The 13,467-nt window shown below is 35.6% G+C and overlaps 1 protein-coding gene across 1 annotated transcript in view; it reads left to right on the forward strand.

Annotated features, from left to right (window-relative positions):
- The window catches only part of DMXL1 (Dmx like 1), a 162,586-nt gene that overhangs the window by 52,789 nt on the left and 96,330 nt on the right, over window positions 1-13,467 (forward strand). Inside the window, 6 exon segments of the mRNA XM_043985159.1 lie at window positions 5,527-5,646; window positions 5,868-6,086; window positions 7,705-9,399; window positions 11,148-11,258; window positions 11,730-11,899; window positions 12,697-12,794. Coding sequence (XP_043841094.1) covers window positions 5,527-5,646; window positions 5,868-6,086; window positions 7,705-9,399; window positions 11,148-11,258; window positions 11,730-11,899; window positions 12,697-12,794 — 2,413 coding nt within the window.

The raw sequence follows: 13,467 nt of genomic DNA on the forward strand, positions 1-13,467 counted from the left end.
AGTGGAAGTTATAGAAAGGCATATTTAGGCTTGATATAATGAAATGGAATCAGGTATCACAGAAAGTAAGGGATCTGTTAATTCTGGAATGTTCTTTTAGGAAAAAACATACTTAATACCACTACTTCTTTATCATCAAAAATCATTTAAGCACTTATTTGCATGGAATTATGTAGACCAATTACATAATACAAAATTTGACATTTTTCCTTCTGTAACATGAGGGTTTCTTCCAGATGTTTAACCATTGTAAATTAATTGTCACAACAAGGAGACCAAAAGAGCCCCAAAGGCATCTTAGCCAACATCTGACTTGACAATTGAAGAATCATGGCTACCAATGTCACTATCCATGTATTAAGTGCCCTGGGGATACACAGAAAAACATAAGTTAGTCCCTGCCTTCAAGGAGCTCTGATGGAGAAAGCCAACACAAAAAGAAGCTAAAAAGCAGGGAGCCATAGGGTAGGGAGAAGAGGCAGGGAGGTTACCTAGTAGAGGGGCATGATAAAGAAATCATCTGAGGAGGTAAACGTTTCAGAGTTGATTTCATCTTTCAGAATGGTGATCTAGAGATCCTGAAGTCCAGGAAATCAACTGAATTGAAAATGATGGGTGGATTCCCCAAGAGTCCTCTTTAAATAGTGGAGGATCACAGAAGAGGTCCACCTCTGGCCAGAGGGAGGAGTGGAAGTGCTGAGGAGAATAGGGAGTGCTGAAATGAGTTTCTGGACATCATAAAGTCCAGGAAAGCAGCTGGGGAGGGAGAGGAGAATAATGAAATGATGGCAGCATTGGGTTGGAAAATAAACTCTTTTGTAAAATCTTAGGAAGGATAATGCACAAACATGAGCAACATCATCTCTTAAGGCTGATAGAAATAGTAGAGAAACCAGCTTGAAGAAAGCTTAGCATGATGGACATTTGATGATGAAAATAGAAATACTGTAAACAGAAGAAAAATGGAAAAGATTTTTTGTTTGTTTGCTTTTTGTTTTTTTGTGTATTAATGAGGGTTAAGTGACTTGCCCAGGTCACATAGCTAGTAAGAGTCAAGTGTCTGAGGCCGGATTTGAAGTCAGGTTGTCCTGAATCCAGGGCTGGTGCTTTATCCACTGTGCCACCTAGCTGCCCCCCAAGATTTTTTTTTTATTAATAGCCAATTGTTTTACATCAAGAATAGTGGAATCACCATGTTTAGATTGTAACATCACAGTACCTGAGGTGCTTACTGAAGAGTCCTGTGGCACTAAAGAGAATAAAGATGAGAATTCTGTGTGTGTATGTGTGTATACATGAATAATATATACATACACATATCTATCTATCCAACTATCCACCCATCCATCTATGCATCTGTCTATCTACAAAATAGATCCATGCCAAAAGCAGACATTGAGGGACTAATATACAAGGAAACTGAAAGATGCCAAAGGTGTGAGAAAAAATCTCAGACCTAGTTAACACTGAAAATATTTTATAATTTCACTACTTTCCGGCTAATATGTGTCTATTCTTTTTTCTATACAAAATCTTAACCTTCAAAATCTTAACATTCTCTCCCTTTCTATAATCCTTCTGTCACCCATTGAGAAGGCAAGCAGGATGATATCCATTGTACATGAGGAGTCATACAAAGCATTTTTCCATGTTAGTCATGTTGCAAAAAAAAAAATTTTTTTTTTAAGTGGAAAAAAGTATGCTTTGGCCTGCATTGAGTTTATCAATTCTCTACCTGGACATAGCATTTTTCATTATGAATACTTCGAATTGTCATGGATCATTATAACCATCAGTGTAGCTAAGTCTTTCATGGGTGATTTCTTTACAATATTGTTGTTACTGTCTATACAAGAGCTATACATGATTCAAAGCCATCCTTGATAATAGTATTAGAAGGAAACAAGCAGGCCCAACTCTTCAATGTAACATGAAATGTTTAACATTACTGCCTCTTTGAAACTAAAGAGTATCATACAGAGGGTAGAGGAGAAGTGCTTGGTGGGTCTGAGCAAGTGCCAGTATGTAAGCAAAGAGGTGCTCTGGTGATAGATAGATCTGTATGACAGGAAGAGAAGATAGGCAAGCAAGAACTAAGGTTCACAAGTGGATATCCAGAATGCCACATACCCTTCTGATGTAGGAGGAAGCAAGGAAAGACTCCAGCCCATTGAGTGGATCCCAAGTTGAGCATTTGCAGAGAACATGGATAACAGTTGCACAGGATCTGCACGCATGGCTGAAATGCAGTCTTTGTCAATGAAGGAAATTTCTTTCCTTTTTTTTTTTTTAAATTTACTCTTTGTGGCAACATTTAAATTGAACAATATGTATAACTGCATAATCTTTCATAGAGATTTTTGATGCTTGTCTTTAATTTTCTTTAATGTAAATTTTTTTTTAATTTAATTTTTAGGGACAGCTAGGTAGCATAGTGGATAAAGCACCGGCCCTGGATTTAGGAGTACCTGAGTTCAAATCTGGTCTTGGTCACTTGACACTCACTGTGTGACCCTGGGCAAGTCACTTAACTCCCCTTGGCCCCCTGCCCTCCCCCTCCAAATTAATTTTTTAAAAAATTTTTTCCAATTACATGTAAAGATATTTTTTTGGAGTTCCAAATTTTTCTCCAATATTCCCTTCCATCCCTCCTCCCAGAGCCAGCAAGCAATCTGATATAGGTTATACATTACAATCATGTTGAACATATTTCCATATTAGTCATGTTGTAAGAGAAGAATGAGAACAAAAGGAAAAAAAAGCAAGAAAGAATAAACAGTAACAACAGAAATAAAAATAGTATGCTTCAATCTGCATTCAGACTCCATAGTTCTTTTTCTGAAAGTGGAAAGCATTTTACACCATGAATCTTTTGGTATTATCTTGGGTCATTGTACTGCTGATAAGAGTTAATTCCATCACAGTTGATCATCAGACAATGTTGTTGATACTGTGTACAATGTTCTCTTGGTTCTGCTCATTTCACTCAGTATCAATTCATGTAAGTCTTTCCAGGTTTTCCTGAAATCCATCTGCTTATCATTTTTTACAGCACAATAGTATTCCAGTAGTATTCCGTTATATTCATATACCACAACTTGCTTAGCCATTCCCCAATTGATGGACATCTCCTCAATTTCCAATTCTTTGCCACCACAAAAAGCAGCTATAAATATTTTCATACATGTGGGGCTTTTTCCCTTTTTATGATCTCTTTCAGATACAGACCTAGTAGTGGTATTTCTAGGTCAAAGGGTATGCACAGTTTTGTAGCCTTTTGGGCATGGTTCCAAATTGCTCTCCAGAATGGTTAGATCAGTTCACAACTCCACTAACAGTACCTTACTGTCCTACTTTTCCTACATCTTCTCCAACATTTATCATTTTCCATTGTTGTCATCTTAGCCTATCTGATAGGTATGGAGTGGTACCTCAGAGTAGTTTTAATTTGCATTTCTCCAATCAGTAGTGATTGAGAACATTTTATCATATGGTTGTAGATAGCTCTAATTTCTTCTTCTGTTTATATCCTTTGACCATTTCTCAATCAGGGAATCACTTGTATTCTTACATATTTAATTCAGTTCTCTATATATTTTAGATATGAGGCCTTTATCAGAAACACTGACTGTAAAAATTGTTTCCCAGCTTTTTGCTTTCCTTCTAATCTTGTTGGCATTGGTTTTGTTTGTGCAAATTTTTTTTAATGTAATGTAGTCAAAATGATCCACTCTGCATTTCATAATGTTCTCTATCACATCTTTGGTCATAAATTCTTCCTGTTGCCATAGATCTGATAAGTAAACTATTCCTTCCTTTTCTAAATTGCCTATGGTATCACCCTTCATGTCTAGATCATGTACCCATTTTGACTTTACTATATATTCCAGTTTTCCCAGCAGTTTTTGTTAAATAATGAGTTCTTAACCTGGAGGCTAGAGTCTTTGGGTTTATCAAACAGGAGATTGCAATATTCATTTACTGCTTTGGTTTTTGTGCCTAACCTATTCCACTGATCCACTTCTCTTAACCAGTAACAAATAATTTTGATGATTGCTGTTTTATAATGTAGTTTTAGATCTGGTACAGATAGGTCACCTTCCTTTGCATTTTTTCCAATTAATTCCCTTGATATTCTTGACCTTTTGTTCTTCCCTATGAATTTTGTTATTTTTTTTATAGCTCTATGAAATAATTTTTGGTAGTTTGATTAGTATGGCACTGAACACCAATAGTTAAATTGGCCAGAAAAGTCATGGGAAAGTTTTTTTTAGGCCCCTTCAGGCCAGAATGTATTTCTTAAGTGAGGGTGAGAAAAAAACAGTGGCTAAGGAGAAATCCCAGATTTATGTGACAGGAGAACATCTATCAGAGCAATGTCCTATAGGAGGCAAGAAGTGCTGGAATCAATAAAAAATGCCTCACATATATATAGAGAGAGATTGAATAATTACACAGTATTGACCTTGTGGGGTGGGTAGTATAAGTACTATCCTGTTTCATATTTGAAAAACTGAAACTCAAGAGTTTGTAGCTTGCCTATTAAGGGTCTGAAGCAAGATTTAAAATCAGGGCTCTGGATTCCAAGTCTAAGATATTATAACATCTCTTCTCAAGGGTATGAATTTAGGGCTTAGCCTTAGTGAGAAGGAGTGCCTTCAGTGACCAGATAGTAGAAGAAACTGGGCAATATGCTGATAAGTTATGATGATTAGAGTAGTGCAGTTGAAGGAGCTTCCTAAAGTAGAAATTTCATCTGTAAATATTAGAGATTTTGGAGTGCAGCTGTGGGTGAATATATATGAATTTTTTTTTTTTGGTATGCATGTTCCTTGTAACTTGCATATTTGGTGGTAAAAAACCGTTTAGATATTATTTAAATGAAACATATCTGCCGTTATTTTTACCTTATTAAAATTTGCTTTAAACCATCTAGAGCTTTAAAAGATGCTGGGGCAGCTAGATGGTGCAGTGGATAGAGCACTGGCCCTGGATTCAGGAGTACCTGAGTTCAAATCCAGCCTCAGACACTTAATACTTACTAGCTGTGTGACCCTGGGCAAGTCACTTAACCCCAATTGCCTTACTAAAAAACAAAAACAAAACACCTTGAAATATTATGCTGTTCTAAGTTGACTTCATTATTATTCCTATCATTTGAAAATTCCTCACTCCAGAAATTGTGGCTGTTAGCTGATTTTCTGACTTTTTGCTATGATAGCCATATGCATTAAAAGTGATTTTCATAGTATCAGTAATCTATCTTCAGTTGACCTTTAAAAACTAATTCTGTTCATGAAATATAAGCATACTGTAGGGATGTTGAATACAAATCTAGATCTTTGTTAGGAAGTGGAAAATTTGATAATTATCTTGTCCTTTCATCTTTGTTGGAACCCATTTTTTAATGGTATGTTAAATAAAAATTTGAACTACTACTCTTTATTAATTATTTTAAGTTCTCTGTTTAAGATGTATCTTTTATTTTCTAAGCTTATACTAAACAAAGCCTCTTAATACCAACAGGTACCCAACCTAATGGATTTTCTGAAAAATTCTACTTAGTTGTGATAGAGTACACTCAAGACAACCGCTCATTACTTCATATGTGGAATTTACATTTAAAATCCATTCCTGTCTCTATAGGTAAATAGTAATTTTTTTGAGGTAAAATAAAATTTTAGTTAATTTAAAGGTAACTAGGACTGTTTTGGTTACCTTCCTTGTTAAAGCTATTTATATATGTACTTTTTGGCATGCTATTCAGTTTGTGGTCTCAAATGTTCATTTTCTTGCCCAAATTAAGTTTGATAGGAGTTTTCTTCTTATATTTAGAATATGATAGCTGTTTATACATTATCTTTCAGATGAGAAAATAGATGCAAGTGTGTCTGGGGAAGTGTCACAACAAGAAGAATTTTCTTCTTCTCCAGAAAAGATCCAATCTCTTTTTTCAAAGAAATATCAGGCTTGCAGAGCAAATCTTCAGAGTACTAGTAAATTGACTCTTTCTTCAGAAATGGTATATAGCCAAGAACTGAATTTGCCAGCAGGAGTCGAGATAATCAGTGTTAAGCCATCAGCAGGTTTGTGAATCTTAAGGAATGAAAATAGTAAAATGTTGGAATCCATGAGTGTTTCACATATATAAGTATTATTATGTTAAATATTCTGATATTCATATATAACTACTATTTTTCAAGTAACTGTGAAGGAAGAACAGAAAGAATAATGATAATAACTTGATCAGGTGCTTTTGAGCCCCATGTCTTGCCAAGTGCCCATTGATATAATTTGAAATATTTGTAATTTGAAAAAATAATAACTTTAAAGGTTATGCCATTATCCTAGCTAAATATATTCTATTGATTTACACTAAATCTTAGGACATTTTTAAAGGGAGAGTTTCTAAGGGACCTATGCAGTCAGTTCCTTAAGCTTTGCTCAAAAAGGTTATTTTTTTAAAATTTAAGGGGCAGCTAGGTGGTGCAGTGGATAGAGCATCGTCCCTGGAGTCAGGAGGACCTGAGTTCAAATCCAGCCTCAGACACTTAACACTTACTATCTGTGTGATCCTGGGCAAGTTGCTTAACTCCAATTGCCTCGCCAAAAAAAAGAAAAAAATTACATAAAACCCAATATATATGTACTATAAAACAATGCTTACTTCTTCATTCCACTTGTGAATATATTTGAACTTGAGTGTTATGCCTATTCTCCTGCTTGCCCTCTTGAAATGACTTGTCATTTCTGGGTATCATTGAATACTTATCACAATGTCATAATTTCAGTTTCTTCTTTCCTGTTTCCTGTACTAAACAGAAGAAAGAGGTTACAGGGGGCATTTTCAAGAGCATAGAATTCTTTTATTTGTAACTCCTCTCCCCCCCTTCCCCATTTAGTAACTCTTTGTGGAGGGAGGTTGGGCAAGAGGCTGGGATTTTAAAGTAGCTTAAAAATTATGTATTTTCCAAAATATTGCACCAAAAATAGGGTAGGGCTGTTGAAAATGAAAATGATAAAATTTGAGAGAATGGTGGAGCTCTTTATTTTTTGAAGATACAATTCCAAGTTCTATAACTGTTTGCCCTGTGAGAAGTACATGTTATCCTCTAACTAAAGTATTACTGATAGAAGAGATTATGGTAGACAAAAGTATTAATTTAGGAGTCATTTAAAATATTCTAGGATTGGCCTAAAGGGGAGAAAAAATGAAGTTCCATGGCAAGGAGCAGAGGCTGGAATTTTTTTTCTTTGTTTTAAAGAACATGGAGAGCACGCTCTTTTGTCTTTATCTGGTGGGTTTTATTTAAAATCAGGGCCATTTGGAATGACATGGTATATTAACAATTCCTTCAAAGTCTCCAGGATCATATAATGTTATCGAACTTTCCTTGCACCAACTGTTCACCTATGTTACTTGGAGCCTTTTTCATTTTTGACATTTTATATACACACACACACACACACACACACACACACACACACACACACACACACACACACACACACACACACATATATATTTTTTGCAACTACTCTTGAATTATTTAATTTTTTAAAATAAACATCAATATCTAAATGCACTATTTAGTGTTTTAATGGTACTGTTCTGAAAGGACGAAAAACTAAATGTATTAATCTATTTAAATAAACAGAATGATTTGATTCTTTGCCTAAGAAATGATTTTGTTTTTGTTTTAGGACATCTAAGTTCCTCTTCCATATATCCAGTATGCAGTGCACCCTATTTATTGGCAACTTCATGTTCAGATGAAAAAGTAAGATTTTGGAGGTGCAGAGTGACATCTGTAGAGACTGCCACATCAGAGAGTACTGCAAAAAGTAAATTTGAGTACATTTGGGAAGAATGGCCTTTACTCATTGAGGATGGACTTCCCAGTAGCAGTGTTGTAACTATTCCAGGCAGGCCAATAGAAGTTAGCTGTGCGCACACAAATCGTTTAGCTGTAGCCTACAAGCAGAGTACATCTAATGGAAGATCTTCTCAAGACTTTATGATGCATGTAAGTATTTTTGAATGTGAGTCTACAGGAGGTTCATTTTGGATCCTTGAACAGACAATTCATTTAGATGAATTAAGTGCAATGTTGGACTCTGGTATTAGCATTGATAGCAATTTAGTGGCCTACAATAAACAAGAGGTTTATTTATCTAGTAAAGAGAATATCATGCCATTTACAAAGCACTTAGTTCACTTAGACTGGATGTCTAGAGAAGATGGTTCTCATATACTTACTATAGGAATTGGATCAAAGCTCTTTATGTATGGACAACTGGCTGGCAGAGTTCAAGAACAAAGTGGTAAAGAAGGCTTGGCATTCCCACTATGGGAGAATACTAAAGTTTTGTCTCAGTCTAAGTTTGTTCTACTTCGGTGTGTCGATTTGGTTTCTTCAGTAGAAGGATCACCACCTTTTCCTGTTTCTCTATCTTGGGTACGTGATGGTATACTTGTGGTAGGAATGGACTGCGAGATGCATGTTTATTCCCAGTGGCAGCCACCTTCCAAACAAGAGCCGGGGATCACAGACTCATGTGATGGAAGCACTCCATCTATCATAAGTTTAATGAAACCAAGTAATTCATCAGGGTCTGGTTTACACCCACCAAAGAAAACATTAACTCGCTCCATGACTAGTCTTGCACAGAAAATTTGTGGAAAGAAAACTGCGTTTGATCTTGATATGGACATGGAAGATTCAGGTCTTTTTGAAGCAGCTCATGCACTCTCACCAACTTTACCTCAGTATCATCCGTTGCAGCTTTTAGAACTCATGGATCTTGGTAAAGTGCGTAGGGCTAAGGCCATTTTATCCCATCTTGTTAAATGCATTGCAGGAGAAGTTGTGGCTTTGAATGAAACAGCATCCAATCATGAACGCCGTCTTAAATGTCTTACCATCAGTGCAAGCGGAAGTACCACAAGAGACCCTCCAACGTTCAATAAAACTGAAAATACTGACTATACGGAAATAGATTCAGTACCCCCTCTCCCTTTATATGCCTTACTTGCTGCAGATGATGATAACCCTTATTCTTCATCTTCAGAGAAATCCAGTAATTGTAGTCACTTAAACGAAACAAGTCAATTACATGATGAAAGTTACAATGAGCTTTTTCAGATGTCAGCACTAACTACTGATGATATTAATCTCTTTGAGACAGAAGAAGAAAATACAAAGCCCAAGGTTATTGATCTTTCTCAGTACAGTCCAACTTACTTTGGTCCTGAACATGCCCAAGTTCTTTCGAGCCATTTACTTCATTCTAGCTTACCAGGTCTCAACCGGATGGAACAGATGTCTTTGATGGCCTTAGCAGATACTATTGCGACAACAAGTACTGATATTGGTGAAAGCAGAGACAGAAACCAAGGTAAAAATGTGTTTTCTGTTTAAGGAATTTAGGTGGCACAGTGGATAGCTGAATTCAAATGTGACCTCAGAAACTTACTAGTTCTGTGACAACTAGTTAAGTAACTGGTCATGTTATTTAACCTTTGTCTGCCTTAGATGCCTGTAAAATAGGGATAATGCCTCAGTAATTCACAGATTTGTTGTAACCATAACACTACACACAAGCTAGCCATTAGCATTATTATGTATTTTATTTTTTAACATTTTTTAAAATTTTAAAATAGGTTAAAATTTGAAAGATGTTGACCATTCTGAGCAGTGCTTTCCCAACAGATTTTGCCATAGAAAACATGTTGATATTTGAAGCATTTGGAAAAACTCATTAATTATCATTCACATGATATGGAGTCATGGACTTCACCCCCAGTCCTAGATAAAAGGGAGTCCAGGGAATTTTTTGTGCCATATAGAAGCAGTTATGATTGGTATAATATTTAGTGCTGGAAGGGACCTTAATGATCATCTAGTATATCTCTAATTTTATAGATGAGAAAGGTGAGATAGAGAGAATCATTGCCAAAGATCATGTAGGTGGCAGAGATTTAAACCTGAATCCTCTGACTGTTGAGTCAGTGATCTTTCTACTGTTCCAATTGTTTTTATCTTGGGGGTGAGGAATGGTTAAGGACGGGAAAGGGAAAAAAAAAAACTTGGCCATACGTAAAAGTGTTCCAGAAATAATTTTATTTAATATTGTAGAGGAAATTATATCACTGAAATTTATATTTTCCTTCTAGAATCCTTGTTCTTATAGTACAAAACAGTTTAAGAAAATGCTTAGAGGATAAGTTGATATAAATATATTTAATTTTAGCTGTTTTCATTTTTTCCTCAGTGAAGAGGTTGTAGTGGCATAGCAGGGAGAGCGCACAGGTCACAAAGTCAGGCCTGTATTTGAGTTCTAGCACTTTATTTGTTGTTTGATCTTGGAAAAATCATTTAATGTTTTCTTACCGTAGTTTGCTTATCTAATGCTGCTCACCAAGGAGTTATGAGGAAACCTAAACAATATTTTTATGCTGTTATGATTATTTGATTTATATTAAAACCTTTAGATCCCTCGACTACAATTCATCAGAGATTAATATGAATTACAGCTCCAGAATTTATTTTCTGATAGTGAGAATGTAATTTCATTTCTCTGAGCCTCAGTTCCTTATCTGAAAGTTAGGGATAATAGTTGTACTTTCAGGGTAATTGTGAAGAAAGTGTTTTGTTAATGCTAAAGATGGTATAAGATTTTAAAGTTTGCAAAACACTTTTGTTATGACAACCCTGAGAGAGAGAGAGTGGTGGCATCATTATCCTCATTTTATAAACGTCAAACCTGAAGCTCAGAGAAATTTGGTTATTGGCCCATGATCATGCTCCCTGACTTCAATGTATGATCATAAATTAAATTAAATATTATATATCTTATTTATAAAAAAGATCAAGCATGCCAATACAATTAAACAAATTGTTGGTGTAACATCTTATTTTCCATAACGAGAAATCTCTTTATTTTTTATTTCCTACTCAACACTCTTTCTTCAACTTAAAAATGTGTTTCCCTTTCTTTTTCTTATATGCTTAGTGTCCTATTGCTTAGGCCCATTGTGTCAAGTTTTGTACTGTTATCTATGCTGGCTGCATCCATTCTGAATGGAATGATTTTCTAGCTTTATTTCAATGAAAACAAGTAAAGAATGTATTTTTTGTTCATAGGTGGAGAAACTCTTGATGAATGTGGCTTAAAATTTCTTTTGGCTGTTCGGCTTCACACTTTTCTCACAACTTCTCTTCCACCTTTCTATCGAGCTCAGCTCCTTCACCAAGGTAATTTTGTAGTAGGTTTCTTAAATAGACATAAGAATATGTTTAAGTGAGAAACTTCCCTTACCTGTTTATGGTAGTGATGACTTGATTATTTAGACACACCTCACGTATGGAGTAATTTTATGAAATATACTTTGTTCAAGATTTGTTCCTACTTAATAGAATTTTTATAGATAGAGTGCAAACCTTGAAGTTGGGATGACCTGAGTTTGTCTTCCTTCTGATAGTACTAGCTGCATGACCTCATGGGAAAATCACTTAACCTAATGTCTCAGAGAAATTCCAGGGCAGGTGGCCAATCTGCACTGATGAAAGGAGTTTTCCAATTGAGAGTTCCTTAGTATCAGTGAAATCATAGGTCCTTTCTGAGATCCTCCCAGCTTGCCCTCCCTTTAATAAATCATCATGAGATGGAGGTTTTGTTTTTGACACTGAGAATTAACAATGTTCTATTTGTCTTCCTGGTTTTAGGTCTCTCTACTAGTCATTTTGCCTGGGCATTTCATTCTGTAGCAGAGGAAGAGCTACTGAATATGCTTCCTGCTATGCAGAAAGATGATCCCACCTGGTCAGAACTGAGAGCTATGGGTGTAGGGTGGTGGGTTCGAAACACTCGAGTCTTACGCAAGTGTATAGAAAAGGTAAACATTAGGAATGTAGTGTAAAAATGAACTAATATGCTGCCTTTTTGTTTGCTGTAATACTTCCATATTCCTCCAGTGCTTTTTAAACAAGCAAACAAGTCCTTTTTACCTCTGCACTTTAAAAAATGCTAGCTAATTTCAGTTTATGTTAATGCTTAGGCTAAATATGAATCCTTTTGTCAACAGAGTATAAGCTTTAACTTTTCACATGGTGGCTATAGCTTTGTGTTGATTGCCTATACTCTCCCAGTTCTCTTGAATCAGTTACCTACTTTTGTAAAGGTGCTGGTTGGGATTCAGGGTAGTCTTAAGTAGTCTAAGAGAAGAAAGCTTAACTAGTATAGCTATGGAACTCATTCTTTTTAACCACTTCAGGGAGTTGTAATTTTATCATTATGGAGAACTTCCTTCACTAACACTAATCATAAACTCTCTACAACTTGTAAACTTGTTATGGCCAAAAACTTCCCTACTTCTCTGAGGTAATGCTAATCTTGGTCCTCAGAAGAGAGACATAGAATCTGTCACTAGGCCTGTACTTGAAGCACCAGCTTTGTAGGATCTGCTAGAGCATACATTATCTTGGCATAGACTTCCTTCCCTCCTTCTTCCCTTCCCATCTAACTTAACCTATCCTTTAAACAAATTGAACTATAAATACATAGCTAATGCACACTAGTATTTCACATCTATAAATGGATGGCATTAGGACACTTTCTTATTTCAGAAAACAAATTTTTCTAAGTGTATATATGAAACATAAGTGAGTATTAAACTTTAGTTTCTGATTACAGGTAGCTAAAGCAGCTTTTTATAGAAAGAATGATCCATTAGATGCTGCCATTTTTTACCTTGCAATGAAGAAAAAGGCTGTGATTTGGGGGTTATACAGGTATGGTAGAGAATTATGTTTTAAAATTAGAAGTATTTAATAAACACTGAAATGTACTGGGTAAAGAATTGGATTTTTTCTCCTTTGGTGCAGTTTTATGGCAATGTTTAGAAATAATATCTAGGAGCAGCTAGGTGGCACAGTGGATAGAGCACCGGCCCTGGATTCAGGAGTACCTGAGTTCAAATCCAGCCTCAGACACTTGATACTTACTAGCTGTGTGACCTTGGGCAAGCCACTTAACCCCAGTTGCCACACACACACACACACACACACACACACACACACACAAGAAATAATATCTACTAATTTTTTTTCCTTTCATTTGGAAACTGACATTTATTTTCAGTGGCCATATTGACAAAATTTTAATAAAGCAATAACATGGCCCCATTTTTTCATAAATTTATAAATAACAGATGAAATTATATTGATGTCTTAGGAGTATCCTTCATTGGCTTGATTTAGGAGAAATTTCTTAAGGAGTCATTTTTCTACTTGATTTCTTAAGGATACTCTGTAATGTAGCAAAAAATGTCAAGGCTAATCCTCAGATTTGAATGATGCTCTGGTCCTATATTTTATTTTACTTTTAGGTGTACTAGAAAATACAAGATTTAATCTATTCCCCAGTGCATTAGGAGATGAAATAAATTCTGGGCAGTCAGAATGG

This window comes from Dromiciops gliroides, chromosome 1 (genome assembly GCF_019393635.1).
Source record: "Dromiciops gliroides isolate mDroGli1 chromosome 1, mDroGli1.pri, whole genome shotgun sequence".
NCBI lineage: Eukaryota > Metazoa > Chordata > Mammalia > Microbiotheria > Microbiotheriidae > Dromiciops > Dromiciops gliroides.